At 41.9% G+C, this 18294-nt stretch overlaps 1 protein-coding gene across 2 annotated transcripts in view; it reads right to left on the bottom strand.

Annotated features, from left to right (window-relative positions):
* The window catches only part of raver2 (ribonucleoprotein, PTB-binding 2), a 102632-nt gene that overhangs the window by 13865 nt on the left and 70473 nt on the right, over window positions 1–18294 (bottom strand). Inside the window, exons 6-14 of one of the 2 annotated variants that reach the window (XM_075485805.1) lie at window positions 12820–12940; window positions 8197–8279; window positions 8014–8112; window positions 7172–7283; window positions 5196–5401; window positions 2630–2738; window positions 1306–1487; window positions 469–579; window positions 42–143 (exon numbers count right to left, since the gene is read on the bottom strand). In XM_075485805.1, coding sequence (XP_075341920.1) covers window positions 42–143; window positions 469–579; window positions 1306–1487; window positions 2630–2738; window positions 5196–5401; window positions 7172–7283; window positions 8014–8112; window positions 8197–8279; window positions 12820–12940 — 1125 coding nt within the window. Of the gene's footprint in view, window positions 1–41; window positions 144–468; window positions 580–1305; window positions 1488–2629; window positions 2739–5051; window positions 5402–7171; window positions 7284–8013; window positions 8113–8196; window positions 8280–12819; window positions 12941–18294 lie in introns of both variants that reach the window. The other variant, XM_075485804.1, reaches the window with a different exon arrangement.

Consider the following 18294-nt stretch of genomic DNA (forward strand, 5'->3'; position numbering starts at 1 on the left):
TTTAAGATTTGATCAAAGTGTCTAAGTGTGTATCTGTGTACCTTGGTGGCATAGGCCTGGCTGGCTGTTGCAGGTTGTGAGTAGTACTGAGTGACAGCCTGCATGTAGGAACTATAATCGCCGTAGGATGTCACTGCAGGAGTCTGGAAGACAAGATGGTTACAGATACAGATATTCTTAAAGGAAAGCCACAAGAATCCATCTAAATATAAGATAAAAAAAAACAAAACAGAACAATGCAAGTATCCGATACATCATTTGAAAATTAGGGTTAAAAATACCAGCTGGTGTTTCTACACTTATGGATAATTTTGTATTCTAGTGTTAGGGTTAACCCACCCCCAAAATTAATTTAAAGCATTATTCTCGCTTTAAAACAAATACACATATAGGAATTCTTTAGTTGGAAAAAATAAAAATAAAATAAATGATGCCCATAGTATCCCAGATATGTCCTGTGTGTGTTACCTGTGTGTGCTCCTTGCTGTAGTCTGCAGCTGTGCTGACCTGTGGAGCCGCAGTGTTGTAGGTGTGAGCTTGTGCTGCTTGGTAGTGCTGGTACCACTGCTGCATGGCCTCCTACAACACAGACACACACAAGCAAACATCAGGTGAAGGGTGAGCAGAGCAGACAGATCATGTTTGCTCAATAATTTCCTTGTCTTTGTCAATTTTCGTTCCCCCCTCTTCATGTCTCTCTCTCTCTCTTTGGCATTCATAAACCATTGTTCGTGCCGACACCTCTTCCTCGTCTTTCTAGACAAATGAAACCAACCGTTTTATTGGTTATCTAATCATGACTCATTTGTTTGGATGAGTAGATTGTAATTAACATTTAAAATTGGGTTTTCTTCCTGCTGCAAAATATCAGATATGTCACTTGCTGCTGGGGGAGGCATGACGAGTGGAGAGAAAAACTGAGTGACAGGAGAGAGAGAAATAAAGGAGAGGAGCAGACAAACAGCCAGTAGGAGGGCTTCATGACTTGTTTTGAGTGGAGGGTGGAAAAAGGAGGGGAGCAGGGACAGATGGAGGCACACAGTGCACACTGCCAAATCCACTCTCGTTCTGTCTGTCCAAATATCCAAAGCATTTTCATCTCCTCCACTTCCTGCTTCTCCTAGTTACAGCTCACTGTCACTGCTGCACTCCACCATACACTGATTTTCTATCATCTGTTCATTTCATTCCTCACTTACAGAAGTTAAGGTTCAGTAGGACAATTGCGACCATGCAGACCCATCTATCAGCATATCTGAACGCGTTATCTGTTCAACCGTTATGTGTGTTTGTAGGTAGCAGTACCTGTGTGTAGGCTTGGTTGTATTGGCTGTAGTCAGTAGGGGTATCAGAGCTGTACGGAGCAGGAGTTGTAGCTGTCGAGCTGTGAGAGTAGGAGGTGGAGCCCTGGGAGGCCACGGGATTAACTGGGCTGCCGTACACCCCAGAGGCAGGCTGTCCTCCCTGGGCTTTGCTCCCCACTGACCCTGAGCGACGATGGAAAGAACCATGCAAAGGAATAAAAGATGTGGGTTCAAAAGTCAAAGTTGGGAAGAGAAACACAACACTGAGAAAGGTGGTTCTGAAATGTTTTTTCCTCCACACTGTAAGGCAGCGGTTTGAATTAGCAGCAGTTGAAATTAATGCCTGTGGTGACCCAGGAGTCACATCAATAAACAAAAAAGAAATTTGAGGAAACTGCAAACTACTTTAACAGCATATTCTTTTCTCTAAAATGTATGCATTTACAACAGTAGATATGTTGGATTTTCTGTGAACTGGGACTGTTCTGGTGCAATTCTGTGGATGCGTCATTACATCGGGCTCTGGGGAGTTCTGGAGGCTGGATTGACATCTTGAGCTTTCTGTTATGTTCCTTCAGCTGATTATGCAGTTTTTGTGAGGCACTGGGCATACTGTCCCTATTGGGGGAGGTTGATGCTGTACAGGACTGTATTTGGTCTGTCACATTGTTCAGGTACAGGACTTGTCAAGGTAGCATCCACACTAATGTCGGTACTGAAGGTTTCTCAGCATAACATTGAAACGAGGGAAGTCACTTTGGGAAGTTTTAAATCATGACTGACTGGAGTATATACAAATATGTATTCAGAATCTACACATCACCCTGGCTCACTCTAAACCAGCTGTGACAAAGCTACATGGAAGATGCATGTTGACCCATCAGTGTTTGGGAAATGTGCATCAATAACAGTCAGATGGCCAACACTATAGGAGTGCTTCAAGAGTCCGACTGTACGCCACCACTGGCATTAAGAATAGCTGCTGACAACATATGCCTTCCATACAGGAAGGACTGAGCGAGGGGCTTTGTAAACCCAGTTGTCAACATACATAAAGTTTAGTCTTCAACACTCAACAGAGAGACTTCTAGCATATTTCCTCAAAAAGAGTAAAGTGGCACCAATAATGGCAGCAGAGGAATTGATCATGGGCCTAAGCTAATTGTTCCAGTGCGTTTTTTGTTTTTTTTTAGCGGAGATGCTTTTTTTTTTTTCAGTAGACAAGAAGGTTAGAAAGGCTGTCAAAAGGCTTAAATGCAATTTGGGTGCCTTAACAGCTTATGGAGAAACCTTAATTGTTATAATCATCTCTTCTGTGTGCTTACCTTGCAGAACGACTCCTGGCATCACACTGGCCAGGTTTAGATAAGGATTAGAGGGCAGTCTGACTTCTTTAGGAGGATCTCCCAACAAAGAACTCTGTCCACAGTTTGTCTGAAGAGAGAAAGATGCATTTTCACCATTTTATTTACACTGCCGTCATCAGGAAACACGTGTCAAAGAAAACTAAAAACGAACTTCAGTCTTTAATCATAAAGATTTAAAATGTAATTTTATGAGCTGTAGAAGAGCTGAAGAGTTCTCTCTGTTAATTACACTCTCCATTAAAAGACTTTACAGAAGACTGGCTGGGACCCGAATCAGTTCCCCAAAGAACTTCAGCACTGTAATTATCTCTGTACACCGACTTATGACGAATGAACAGGTTAGAGTGGCAGAGCAGGGCTGGAATTAATCGAGGCCGAGACAAGGAAAAAGAAAATGCAGGGGAAGAGACAGGCTGGCACAAGCTGTCAGAGCAGGAGAGACAGCAGGGAAGGCACAGAGGCTGACAGAAGCTTTCATACAGCATTAGAAAATAGGGGTGAGAGAGGTGCATTATGGGAATCTCTCCAAGGAAGACACCTACTGGGACTGAGACTGTTTGCTTATATTCTGTCTGTGTGTTTTCAGTAAAGCTGATAAGGCTAAATGAGGAATAAAACCCACCAGAGAGTGGCATGGGTAGCAGGTTGGAGAAAGAGTAGATTAAGATCACACCAACATCCATCCATCGTCATTTGTATATCCAATAACACACACAACAGTTACAGTGGGTAGTGATGGATTAACTCTTTGTTCTGAACAACTAGTAATATAGTTTAGAACCAAACGAATCCTACAGATTGCTCTTGGTTATTAAATTTATGTTCATCAATGGGCCTGGATTGTTGCCAATTAGTTTCATCTCTAAATTTGGTAACTTTTACAACCCTTCAGTAAGTGCTCTGGCTTAACCCATTGAGGCCGGGAAAGCATTGCCGCATTTCTACCTTTAAAGCCGGGGGCGCTGTTGCGTTATTCTACCTTTAAGGCCGGGAAAGCGTACACGTCTTTTTTCATGTATAAGGTTGTTTTGCACCAATTATTGACCTCTGCGCCAATTAAATGCATTATAATAGACACGTAAGAGTGTCGTCATGTTCCTCGTGTCATTGTTTTGAAGTTAAGTTACATCGGGAAAAAAAAGAAAAAAAAAGTTAAGTTTCATCGAACCAAGCATGGAGGACTTTCAGTGGGAAGACATTTCAGACGGGAGCGATTGTGAGGAGTTTCTTGGCTTTGATGATGCTGAAGAACGTGCTGACCCAATTTATGGATATTTATGGCCAGAACATATGTTTGAGGATGATTTTGAAGGGTTTCAATGTGAGTGGAAGACTGACAATTACCACCTTAATCGACGGAGAGATTTCAACCGCACACCAGGGGTGAAAGTCGGTTTACCTGCAGATGCCACACCGTTGCAGGCATTTAATCATATTTTTACTGAGGAGCTTTGGGCGCATCTCGTTTCCGAGACGAATAGATACAGTGACCAGGTACTTCAGACTCCAGCTCGAGCAAAGATGGCAAGGTGGTCACACGTAACTATGCCGGAGATGAAAACGTTTATTGGAATGTGTATGGGCTCCTTGTGCTGCTAGTACGAAGAGATTACTGGCGATAAAATAAATAGATAAATAAATAATTTAAATATAAAATTAAATTTTATTTTATTACTGTTTTCTAATTGAAAATGGCGCTGTTCCTGCACTTTACTTTTTACATTTTCTATTTTCGTGAAGGTGTATGTAAATAAACTCAATTTCCAAAGAAAGCCACAGGTGTAAGCTCTCAAATACTTTTTTAATTTTGTTTCTATCTGCTACAGAGGCTGAGAAATCAATCATTTAGTAGGCGTTGACACAATTGCTGAATTTCCAGAAACACTTCAGGTTTTAGGGGGTCTTTCTGAAATCGCCCATAGGTTTTACAGGCATTCTTTTCCAGGCGTCTTAGGCCTAAATGGGTTAACAAAAAGACCCTGGGAACAAATCTGGCAATGTCTGAAGGCATTTTTCATTTATAAGCAATGTTAAAACAGGGTTCAACAAGTTGCTTAAAGAAAAATTATTTGAAAAATGAATTTAAGATGGGATGATCAGAATAAAGGGTCGATTATAAATCTGTCCAAACAGAATGTTTTCCACTTATGACTGTGCACATTTTAAGCAATAAAAATGGTATCATGGTCTCATTGTACACCACAGTTTTACACTAAAACATGGCAACACTGCCTAATCTACAAATCAAAACAAACATTTTAAGCACTAAAAAACTAAACTATCTACTGTTTTCAAATGCAAAAAGAGGCAGCTAGATGCAGAAGAGCAGAGTCATAACGCCCTTAGGTGTATATATGTAGGTTTTGATTGCTGTGCTCACCATATTAGTCAGGCTGCTACCATCTGAGCTGTTGTGCTGGCCTGTGGATGTATAAACTCCTCCAGGGGGTTTAGGTGGAGGTGGGCCGAGCCCTGAGTTACTTATACCCAAGGCATAGCTCTGTCCCTGCAGCTGGGAGCTCACCATTGTCCCAGGTGGAGCCGGCTGCCTTTCGCAGGGGTTTGAGGAGGAGGAAGAGGAAGAAGCAGAAGCGGTTGTGGACACAGGAGGAGTCATGTTTTGATCTACTGCTCCTCCAGCTCGACCCTGGAGGTACGACATCACGCCTGCCGCTGATACCAATGCTGTTGCATTGTGGGTGGAAGGTGGCAATGACTCCTGGCCCAACTCTGCGAGAGAAAAAAGGAAAGGAGGGGAAAAAGGAAATTAAAGCAAGAGCGGAAATGAGTAAAGTTAAGGATAAAAAAGACATAAGAGGCAGCGTGAAGACATAACAAAGTAAAGGAAATGAAATTAAAGGAAAAAAGACAAAAGCCAGCTACACATTTGAAATGGCTTTTACTGATGACCGTCAGTGTTTGTCTCCTCCAGACAGAACCAAACTACTCAGACAGCAGGAATCTGAGAGCTCAGCCCGACTGGCTCCGTAGAGCCGGCTGTATTATTTGAGATTGGGTTTCCTGCTCATTCATCATCACTTATCATGTTCATTTACAGCACAACACTTAGATGCGGACTCCCAATATCTCACTTACTTCAGGGTTTAATAGCAAAAATATGTACACACATACATAAACACAAGGGGGAAAAAAAACCCCACACACAGTGTGTAATTCAAAGATGCACAGACACACTAAAGGTAAACACACAAAGTCATACTTATTACAAATCCAATATTGCTGTGACAAATTGCCTCCATAGCACAATAAAAGAATCAGCTCTAACAAGCCCTAAGCTAACGTTCCCGGCCGACACTGATGAAAGCCTTACATTACAGACACACACGAACAAAACTGAAAACTCATACAGGCAATCAAAGAAGAACAGACCAAAAAGAATACATCAGCGCACATACACATGTCAGTGTGTTATACACACACTGTGCATAATTTACATTTAAAACAACATGGCTTCTTTGGAAACGCACTGCAACTTCCTGGGAGTCTTTTGTACAGTAATGTGCAACTGTGAGGCTTTCAGTCCAAACAACCAAGACAGCCAACATTACAGATCGAGATGGAGAGTCATTAACGTGTCCTTGCTCATGGGAAGATATCTCTTACAATATAACAAATATTGGGTTGCTGAAAGGTTTACATAGTATAAAAATAAGGTGAACTGTATGCTATACTCACCAGATCTCAACCCATTCGAACACCTATGGAAGGATTTGGGCTGACATGTTGGACAGCATTCTTTATAATCATTAAAACACCAATTGAGGGACTTTTGGAAGAATGGCGTTTCATTTCTCCAGATTTGCTCATCACCTTGCTAAAACACTATGTTGTTTTCCTCCTGTCTATCACATGGGTCATCAATGTTTACACCCCATTTCATCCAATTATTTCTCAAAAATACAATTCTCATTGGGAAAATGACCCTGATGGACTGTTTGATACAGGCGGTCTCTGGATAGGTTTGCAACCTCGTCTTTCCAACAAATAAAAAAATAAAGGTTGATGAGTTTCAACAAATCTCCAAAACATTATTTATTTTGGATTGTGGAACATTCAAGAAGAATTTTATTAATATTGAAAGGTCTAGCGTTTAAGAATTTGTGAGTCTCGTCAGAAAATTGCAGAGTGAGAGCAAATGAAAACCTCTCAAGTGGCCAAAAAGTAAGATCGTCACAGAGAAGTTGGACACCTCTGTGAAATCGAATGTATTACTTTGAAGCATTTGGGGACAACCGAAATAAAAATTCCCTACCAAATAAAAACAGGGTGAAATTGTTGCATGACCAATAAGATCACAGTTTTCAAAAGCTCTCAAAATGGAAGTAAGAAGACAATTAAAACATACCACAAATCTGATAAATGAGGTATAGAATATAAAATAATGAGGGACTGTAAGTGGTATTATGAGCTCATTTGATGACAATAATTGCACAACCCCCTTTAATACTGGCCTGTAACCGGCAGCTGGGCTCATCTCACCTGTTGGGGAGTCTCCCAGGAGGCCTTTCCCCAGCTGCATGAGGCCTGGAGGCCGCAGAGACAAAGCTTTCTGCATCAGCAGCCTGGACGGGTCCCCGAGCAGACTGGAGACCTGGTAGATGGAAAGAAGAACGAAAACAAAAAAAACAAAAAGAGACAATTTACTCAAATAAAAAAATTTAAAAAATGGACAGGACAAGACAAGCATCAAAAGGAGGGATAAGACAAGAGAAAATATATGAGAAGGACAGAGAGTTATGGTGGGAGAAAACAGCAAAAGTCAGTTCAATATAAAGAAACATCGCTGATTCAAAATAAAAATGTCCTTTCACAGCACTTTCCATTCCAAAGTGAGAAAGAATATGCACCATAAAAGACAGAAATTGCAGCACTGCAAACACTGAATTTTCTTAATCAACCCTTCCTTTCTGCCACTCTGAACTATTACCCACAGATGTATACAGTATTTGGAAAGGCCAGAGGAGGAAAAAAAGCGAACCAACTAAGGATAAACATATTTCAAATACAGCAGAGTGAGTTTTAAAAGAAAGCATCCAAACTTCAGTTACCAGGACTTTAAGTTTTATCTGCAGCAGTAAATAAAAAAAAAAAAAAAAAAAATTTTTTAAAAGAAAACATTTATATGGAAATGTCAACAGAACCTTCAGCACTTCAAGGTGTCAGAAAAAAGGCAATAAGAATGTGATTTTAGGGTGGTTTAGTCTTATCATGTGTTAAGTGCTGAAGATAAAAATGGAAGAGCACGTACAACAGTGCCCACAACTAGCTTCCCCACTAACCTGTGCAAATCCTCATTTACACACATACAAACGGTGGCTTACGCTGCTGATGCGCTTGTCTTTGATGTGGAGAAGCTGCTGCTGTGCGAGCTGCATGTGCAGCAGGTTCTGGAGGACAAGTCCATTACCGACCATGGCATTCTGCAGGATAAAAGAAAAGAAAAACTCTCTAACAAACACAAAGCATACACACGACCTGAACCATATGATGTAAATCATCCTGACCTGATGGGCTTTTCCCAGTGTGAGCAGAGCTGTCGTGAGAGGAGGTCTTAAGAACGGCAGGCCTGTGTGACGCCCATACTTTCCTTAAAATAAAAACAATCAATGTCTTTATTTGTGATTTTCCTTTTTTAAAATTTGGTTTCCATGAATGTACTCATCAAGCATCATCTAATATTGTAAAAACAGGTGGAATTCTAAGTCACACAAACAATCCATCAGTCATTTAAAGCCATCCATCCATCCATCCATCCATCCATCCATTATCTTCCGCTGGTCTGGGGATCGGGTCGCGGGGGCAGCAGCTTGAGCAAAGAGACCCAGACGTCCCTGTCCCCGGCCACTTCCTCCAGCTCTTCTGGGGGGACCCCGAGGCGTTCCCAGGCCAGCCGAGAGACATAGTCTCTCCAACGTGTCCTGGGTCTTCCCCGGGGCCTCCTCCCAGTGGGACGGGCCCGGAACACCTCACCGGGGAGGCGTCCAGGAGGCATTCTCACCAGATGCCCGAGCCACTTCATCTGACTCCTCTCGATGCGGAGGAGCAGCGGTTCTACTCCGAGCCCCTCCTGGATGACCGAGCTTCTCACCCTATCTCTAAGGGAGAGCCCAGACACCCTGCGGAGGAAACTCATTTCGGCCGCTTGTATTCGCGATCTCGTTCTTTCGGTCACTACCCACAGCTCGTGACCATAGGTGAGGGTGGGAACATAGATTGACCGGTAAATCGAGAGCTTCGCCTTCTGGCTCAGCTCCTTCTTCACCACGACGGGCCGGTGCAGAGCCCGCATCACTGCAGACGCCGCACCGATCCGTCTGTCAATCTCCTGCTCCATTCGTCCCTCACTCGTGAACAAGACCCCGAGATACTTGAACTCCTCCACTTGGGGAAGGATCTCATTCCCGACCCGAAGAGAGCATTCCACCCTTTTCCGGCCGAAGACCATGGTCTCAGATTTGGAGGTGCTGATGGTCATCCCAGCCGCTTCACACTCGGCTGCGAACCGCTCCAGTGAGAGCTGAAGGTCACGGCCCGACGACGCCAACAGAACCAAATCGTCCGCAAAAAGCAGAGACCCGATTCTGAGGTCACCAAACCGGACCCCCTCAACGCCCTGGCTGCGCCTAGAAATTCTGTCCATAAAAATTATGAACAGAATCGGTGACAAAGGGCAGCCCTGACGGAGTCCAACCCTCACAGGAAACATGTCCGACTTACTGCCGGCAATGCAGACCAAACTCTGACACCGGTCATACAGAGACCGAACAGCCCATATCAAGGAGTCCGGCACTCCATACTCCCGGAGCACCCCCCACAAAAGTCCCCGAGGGACACGGTCGAACGCCTTCTCCAAGTCCACAAAACACATGTAGACCGGTTGGGCGAACTCCCATGCTCCCTCCAGGATCCTGCGGAGGGTATAGAGCTGGTCCACTGTTCCACGGCCAGGACGAAAACCACACTGCACCTCCTGAATCCGAGATTCGACTATCCGGCGGATCCCCCTCTCCAGTACCCCCGAAAAGACCTTACCAGGGAGGCTGAGGAGTGTGATCCCCCTATATTTGGAACACACCCTCCGATCCCCCTTTTTAAAGAGGGGGACCACCACCCCGATCTGCCAGTCCAGAGGCACTGCCCCCGATGTCCACGCGATGCTGCAGAGGCGTGTCAACCAAGACAGCCCCACAACATCCAGAGCCTTGAGGAACTCAGGACGGACCTCATCCACCCCCGGGGCCTTGCCACCGAGGAGTTTTTTGACCACCTCGGCAACCTCAGCCCCAGAAATGGGAGGCCCCACGTCCGAGCTCCCCAACTCTGCTTCCTCATCGGAAGGTGTGTCGGTAGGATTGAGGAGGCCCTCGAAGTATTCCCCCCACCGACTCACGACGTCCCTAGTTGAAGTCAGCAGAGCCCCGCCCTCACCATACACGGTGTTGACGGTGCACCGCTTCCCCCCCCTGAGCCGCCGGATGGTGGACCAGAATCTCCTCGAGGCCGTCCGGAAATCGTTCTCCATGGCCTCCCCGAACTCCTCCCAAGCCCGAGTTTTTGCCTCAGCAACCGCCGAGGCTGCGTTCCGCTTGGCCTGTCGGTCATTTAAAGCAAGCAAAGCAATATGTTAAGTTTTATTTATATTGAACCTTTATTTAACCAGATAAGCCGGTTGAGAACCAGTTCTCATTTGCAACGACGAACTGTGAACACAAAGAAAATGACCTCCCAAATAACCTTGACCTGTTTAAAATTCAAATTTCAGTTTGGCGTTGAGGACGCAGTTGAAAAGAGACTCAATGAAAAAGGAAAATGCTCACAATGTCAATGTCACTGACAGTTTTTTTTCTTTCACCAACAGCAGAACCGAGTTCTAAATTTGGATTCTCAGGGTTTATAGTCAGAATAAAAAAGCATTCCTTAAAGGAGAAGGAAACTGATGTAGCCCAATACACAAAAAACGCTGATGTACCACTAAAACAGTTAATTCATGAAAACTTGTAAAAATCTAAAATGGTAATGCAACATGCTCCAAGTGTCTGTTTAGACTACACAATAGGTGTTACTTCAGAGCTTCAGTTAAAGCTTTGCCGAAGATCTAACGGGGATGGAAATATGTAATAATATGTTGAGTTACTACTAAGCATGGTTAAATGCACAGCTGAGTCATGCTACGATAACTCAACCTGAGCATTGAACTGGACCAATGTCCTTGTCATGCCCAGGAGTGAAATAGAGTTCTTGACTGAAGTATGTCTAACTGCTGCTTCTAACTTTCTCTGTAGGAGATCATCGTACATGTAAGCACAGCAGAATTCACTGCACATGTTGTCTTTAAGTTACTTGAATGGTGATATTGCTAGATGTCGCTGCAGTTATAAAATCTGGATTTTTTTGGAGCAGAGCGACAGTCTGGACATGCATTAAGCAACCACAAGTTGACATGTAGCCCACATGGGCTGAATTTAAGTCCATCTGTGACACGTTTAGTCCTCTGACAAAAGAAATAGAAAAACATTTGAATAAGAGCAGCTTTATTGAATTCTGCTGTAATAATATACACTTGCACTGTTTTTACAAAAATTAGCTAAATCATTATAATTTGGAGCCTGAATATGTATATATGTGGAGGTGTAAAAGTGGGTTCAAATATTACTCGCCTTGGGTTTTGCATTTTATATATTGTTCTTTGACAAGCCAAAGGTATCTGTGTTGCCAGATCTTTTAAGGGTATGTTCGTGAGACAGAACAAACAGTTTATTTTAAACCTATTCACTAGTCTGAAAAATGCCAATGTTTAGTGTCACAATGTTCAATGGAGGTATGGATTGTGTACAAATGAGTTTTACATGTGTGCATGTCATAAGTTTGTAGTCAAGATAACTATTTTGTAATGTTTCTGTATATTTCTCTAAGCGTTTCATTATGTCCAGTGATATGCTTTTATTGTGAAGTGGGCAGAAGTAAGGTAGGTTGGAGACGTTTTCTGTTGTGAGCATGGCGTCGAAGGAATAAAGATGTCATCCAACTGAGTTTAATCGCACAACACATGTGGGTTACCTCTGAATAGCATGGGGCTCCTCATAATAAATGTAAGCGTCAAAGCTAATGGTAGGCTCTGCCAGAATAGGTGCAGAAAGTTTAACATTTAATCAAGGTCCTAATTTTAGACTTTAATTGTGTGTGCTCTTGTTTAAGAGAGCTCCCTACCTCTCCCATCTTCTCTCCTTCCTGTTCTCATTTGTTCAGCTAATGTCACACGATTTCATTTTAATACCTGATTAGCCATTCATCAAATAATGAAGACGAGGTGATTACAGTAGCCCATGTAGTAGGGCCTAATAGAGGGACAGATAGACGGTGGATCTCTGATGACTAGTCTAGTCTCCAAAGAGTAGAAAGATCATTAAAATGGAACAGTTCAGACAACTGAAAGGCTTTTAAAATTTACAGAATTATTCCAAATCTGCAGTGTGCATGTAGGTTTTAATAATGAACTTTTTCAAAGTTTGGAGTTGCACTTTAACAAACTGCTGACAAAATCAACACAAAGTAAAACATTTTGAGACGTCCACATTTATCTGTAAATATCACAGAGAACTGACATTCCCGAAGCTCTCAGTAGATGCAATGTCTTTGGCATATTCAAGTTTTATAGATTTTTAACTCATCACTTTCACACCATTTTCTGGGTGGATAAATTAACTAAATGAGGCCAAATGTTCCCTGTGCCTTTGTTATTTTCTAACAATCACTCTACTGCCATTTCACTGCACAGATGGCGGCCTGTTCTCTTCACCCAGCATTCAAATTCAAGTGGCTGCATCACATCTCCAGCTGTGATCTGAGCCAACACCCTTTTACTTGAACTTCATCAATCCATTTCAGCTCTTGATATAGTCACCTCTTTTCATTTCTCAGTTTTACAACCTTGAGTCATGCTTTTTGGACTCTAAAAATATTTGTTAAAAGATAAACTTGTGCATTCACACTTATGGTTCCTTTAGCAAGCCCTCGCTCTTCAAAAAAAACATTTCAGGAGCGTGTAACTGCTAAAGTTTAGTATTAATGACTTGACAATTGACATTAGTCTATACAGCAACACTTGGGACTATAGTTTGCAGTCCTACCTCCTCTTTTCCCACTGTGGTATGGTCTCATGAGGATCTGCAGGGCAGCTGGGTTGGTCATACTGGTCAACAGCTGAGCCAGATTTGGTTCTGGTAGCAAACCTTTCCTATTACTCAGCATCTGGAGAGGAGACAAAAACACATGTCGGACCGTGTGTGTGTTTAGTATAGTATGCGTTTTGATCTCATCATTAGAAGCCCCTGATGGCTGTAATAATCATCACACTGGCTTACATCATGAATCTGTCTGCAGAGGACAGTCAGAATTAAAGACAAAAGCAGTAGGGTTGAAGGGGTTTTACTAAAAACTAACCAGAAGAGGAACTGGAAGGAAAAAGTTATTTTTTAAGACTTGAGAAGCCCAATGTTCATATATACTTGAATTATTTGCACATTTGAAACATCGTGCTTAATCTGCTGGCCTTTAGTGCTGAGGTGTAAAATGAGAACAAACATACACATCCTACATGTGACATTATTAGTGAGCGAAGAAGAAAAGAAGATATTCCTCAAGACTTGGTTTCAAATCCCAGTACGAAAGTCGGATCCAAATTTTACTCCAGTGGGAAAAGTTCCAAGAAGAAATACTAACACTTTGGCAATATAACATCAAATTTTAAGTTTATAAAATGCAAATGTTTCTGGTGAAAAGAACACATAGAATAGGTTCATTTCTTTTCTTTTTCCTATTTCATTTGTGTGTCAGATTCTTTACAGGTGGAGAAACTGCCAGGAGGGCGAAGGCTCTCCTGACACAAGAGCTTGAGAAGATGGAGCAAGCACTGCTCAGGGCATCATCTGATGAAGCAGGGGCAACAAAGGCAGAGCCAGCAGAAAAGGTCGCTCGCATGGAAGGTGGTCCAAGCACTGGTTCTCCTCCAAGCACAAGTAAAAGCAGCTTCAGTAGTCTGTATGACAGAATTCTGGAGGAACATGATGAGCCTGCAGCATGTACCCAGGCAGCGGTTATCCAAATGCTAATCTATTTGAAAGAACCACAATGGGTGAGAAAGACAGCCCTTTCCAGTACTGGGGAAACAACAATGCTTGCTATTCCTCTCCTTGCTGCTGTTGCAGTAAAGTTCCTGAGTGCCCCTTCAACCAGTGTGGAAAAGGAAAGACTGTTTAGCACGGCATCTAATATTGTGGATGTAAAGAGGAATCATCTGACCGCAGAGAAAGCAGAAATGCTCATATTCCTCAAAAAGAACCTGCCAATGTTTAAGTGAGATTTGTTGAACACTAGATCACTCCCTCAGTGTTAACTTTTTGAGGAGACATTTACTTTTTGTTTTCTTAAGCTTAATCCAGGTCAGCTTCAATGCCAAACCTCCTACTACACTTGAATTTTGCTGTTTAGATGCACACCGTTTTATTGATAGTGCTTGTGTAAAATGTTTACACTTTTATCTTATTTTAAATATTTGACATTTGAATGTCAATTTGAATGTTTACACTTTTTGCACTTTTGTTGCTGCATAGTAGTGATTTGTATCTGTGCTGTGTTGTTTATATGACAGGTATGTTTTGCTTTTTGATGTATATTTTGGTGTATATTGCACTAGTAGTTAAACCCTGTCTTAGAATATAATAAATATTGACAATCAATTTGAAACCCTTACAGATGCATTTTTGTTTTCAGGATGCGATTTTTCCTGTTTTCTGACCTCATACTTACCTCAAGTTGCCTTTTGGGACATACATGCATACGTACACATACTTGCCTGTAGAGAGGAGTTTATTACAGCCTCATATAGAATCAGCAATAAAGATAATGATAATATTAAAGCAAACAGAGCTCTGATATCGGAATAGTATCGGATCGGAAGTGAAAAAATGTGGATCGGTGCATATTTACATTCTTCACTTGTAGTGAGTGAAATCTTTGCGATCACAGATACAAGCAGCTGAAATGAGTTTCCTCAGGAACTAGGATATCTAAAGGGAGCTCAGAGTAGAGCTGCTGATCCTTAGTCCCAAACGGCGTCAGCTGAGGCAGTGCAGGCAGCTGTTTAGCATGCCTCTGGGTCCCTTCTCTTTGGAGGTTTTTTGGGCACATGAAGATGGGTGAAGACTGTGGGGCAGACCCAGATTTTGGACCCGTGGCCTCCGTGTCCCGAACACTGATAGGTGGATATATTGATTCTTTGTTTGAGCATGTGATGTGATTTAACTTTGAAGAGATATTTTGCAAGGCAAACAACTTGAGTGTACTGTGTGGGATAGTTTGCATCAACTTCTACAAGGCATGGAACTTCCACGCTAGTCTCATGTGAGTGTGTATGAAAGCTACCGTTAGTGTCTCTGTACACATGTAAACGATTACATTTAACATTCACTACAGTACCAATCTCTCAAAATCATGTCTGCCTAACCTCTGCTCCTTATTTTAAAAACTGAGTGGACAGTTGGACTTACAGATGGAAAATGAGGGTTTCTGAACTTATCTGCATTAAAACATTGTTCCAATTTACTGTTTGCAAACCTTATAAATGTAAGAGCTAGTGTCCGCATAACACTTTCTGACATAAGTGTTTTGTGCTTTGTGCCTTTTTGATAAAACAGGGATCGCTTCCCAAGAAACCAAATGAATAAAACTGTTTTAAAGTGTCTGATACTGTAGGGGAAACATTTTATAGCTGGGACCAATTTTGTGTACGTCTTCTGAAAATTTGGTTAGACTCAAGACAACAGAACAAGACAAACAGAATAGCTTTTCCTTGTCTTTGAATTACTGCCCTACGTGTCTATTTATCATCTTGCTCCTAGTGTTGCTGTTTCCCTTATTTTTCCTCCAATCTGGAATAATTGGCACCAGGTTTATAATCTCCAGCTTTCTTTTCTCACTGTTGCTCACTGAGTTTTTTTCCTCTTTTCTGTCTCCCCTCTCCTCCATTTCATGCATTTATTCACATTTTGAAAATGTGAAGAGCCTTATCTTCAAAAAGTTTTTAAATGCATCAAGCAGCAGTAAAATGATCCTTCATCATTTGTTTTCACTTAATGTTGCAAGAATAAAGGCTGACGGTGACCAACATCCTATACTGTAAATGTAATTTTGGTCAACAAAGGGATTGTGACTACTTTCAATGTGACCTAAACTTTTAACATCATTTACCACTACAGCTCTGATTAAAGATTTTAGACCTTTGCTTTCTGTCAGCTTGTCAGTGTATTAGTGCACTGGAAAAAAATCGAAATCTTACCGAGAATATTTTTCTCATTGAGTATCTCATTACACTTGATATAAGACACAATTGCCTAACAAGTACCATTTCAGCAAGATATAGGGACTTGTTTTAATACAATACATCTTGAATATCTTGTTAAGTGAAAAAGTCAGTCAGTTTTTTCATTTGAAGAGGTTTCTTTAGCTAATTTCAAGATCACTTTTAATTTAAAAGTCCTAAATATCACATTTTATTTCAAGAAATCTTGACAAGCCGATTTTCACTAGTTCCATTGGCAGATTGTTTTGCTTATTTCAAGCAAAAACGTCTTATATTTGTTGTTTTTTTACTTATTGTTGGAGGGGCATTTTTTCCAGTGTGTATACACTATGAGTGTATTTAGTACTACACCAACCTGTTTTCTACCTGAATTCTTTGTCGCGTGCTCCCTTTAATTAGGCTCTAATCACACATGAAACACCATGAGAGGCTCTTTTTTCCCTCTGCATTTTTCCCTTCATTACCAATAAAGCTGATACTCAATTTGACATGAGCTGAATTTCCGGTGATCTCCGGTGACTTGTGTTTAATCAAAAGACATACTGTGAAGCACATACCCAAATGATAATTAATTCACTCATTATGCTCAAGAAATCTAATTCAATGGACTCAAACTAAATTGTATTGAATTAGACTGCATCAAATTAAATAGAGCAGGTTCAGCACTGATACTGTGGTGGCAGTATTTGTTAGCTGGCCCAAAGACATCGATATTTAAAATAACATTAGCAGGATGGTGATATTTCCTTCTCGTCTGCCCCTCAGCTACAGCATGATGCCAGCTCGTTTCCCCCTGTCACATCTCAAACACAGAGCTACACTGATGGGGACAGAGCGTGTTCGACTCCATCCAGTCAGCAAGAGGAGAGTCTACTGCACAAGTATTGTACATGTATTTGTGCGTTATAGAAGGGAGAACTGGCATTTGTGTGTGCTGTGGTGTCGAACAAGGCCATTCGTAGCCAACAGCGTCTTTCAAGGGAAGAGAGGAGGAGGACATGAGGAGGAGGAGAGCTCTCATTTCTTTCTTTTTTTTTTTTTCTGCTGGAGAAAATGTCAGCATGCATCAGTCTGTTTGGCTACTGGCACAAAATCCAACCACACGCCCACACACACACGCCAGGGAGGTAAGGAAGCCGCGAAGAAGGGAAGGTGAGAAGTATCGCGTAAGAAGAAGGACTGATGGAGAAGAAAGGAGGAGGGAGGAGGAGGCCATCTGGTCCTCAATGTTCACACTCACCGTCAACCAACAGGCAAACACGATAGAACTGCCTCAGAGGAGATGTGTAACTGGGAGAAGGTCTTGATCTCTTTCTGAAAGATCTGATATTTCTTTTACCAGCTGCTCTCATTCACTTCAGTAATACTGAAGAAGCCTCAGGCTACCAATATTATACTACAGTACTTGTAGGCTCAGATGTTTTCCGTCTCCCTACCTATTTATTCTCCTTCCCTTCTCTTGTATTTGCTCAACCAAATGTACTCTCAGTGTCCTTCTCTCTGTTGAACTTCAGACTCTGCTTTTAAGCTTGTAATTTACATCCCATTTGTCAACGCTATAACAACCTGCACCTGATTATTCATGTTCCGCAGAGGCTGGAAAACCATCAGAGAGAGAGAACACTGTACTGATGTCAGAGAAGAGAAAAACAAATAAATAAAATGTAGCTGTTTAGCAGGGAATGTAGGGAAATTAGACAAACGCTCACTGTCACAGCTGACAGTTAAAAGCTAGAATCCAATGCAACTGTAGCCATCTAAACATGAAGTGTGACAACTGCAGCATTTAACTACTGTTTAGTTGCGACTTAACACTTTAATCAATTATTTCTAATAAACATTAAATCTGTCAGTGAATAAGTAGACATTTGCTTGATATTCAATTTAAAGTGTAAGATTAATATGCCTTAACATGTCTCCCTGCTTTTAGTTCATCTGACAGCCCTCCTCTCTCCTCAATCCTTTTTCATGTGGGTGCATTTCAGGACTTGAGACACCATACACAAATCTTTTGTTGTGAATGATTTGCAGGTCACAAGCAGGAGGATGGACGGACAAGGAGAAGAGGAGGATCAAAATCAGGGAAATTAGATTGGCCTTAATCAGTCAATCAAATGGAAGACAACAATGTGGACACACTTAATTTCACCCAGCTGTTGTCATACTGGCGACTGATGAGGATTATGCAGATTTTTTTATGCAGTTTTTTCTCAAACAAGCATGAATAAGCAGCTGCTAATTGTGA

This window comes from Odontesthes bonariensis, chromosome 15, assembly GCF_027942865.1.
Source record: "Odontesthes bonariensis isolate fOdoBon6 chromosome 15, fOdoBon6.hap1, whole genome shotgun sequence".
Lineage (NCBI taxonomy): Eukaryota > Metazoa > Chordata > Actinopteri > Atheriniformes > Atherinopsidae > Odontesthes > Odontesthes bonariensis.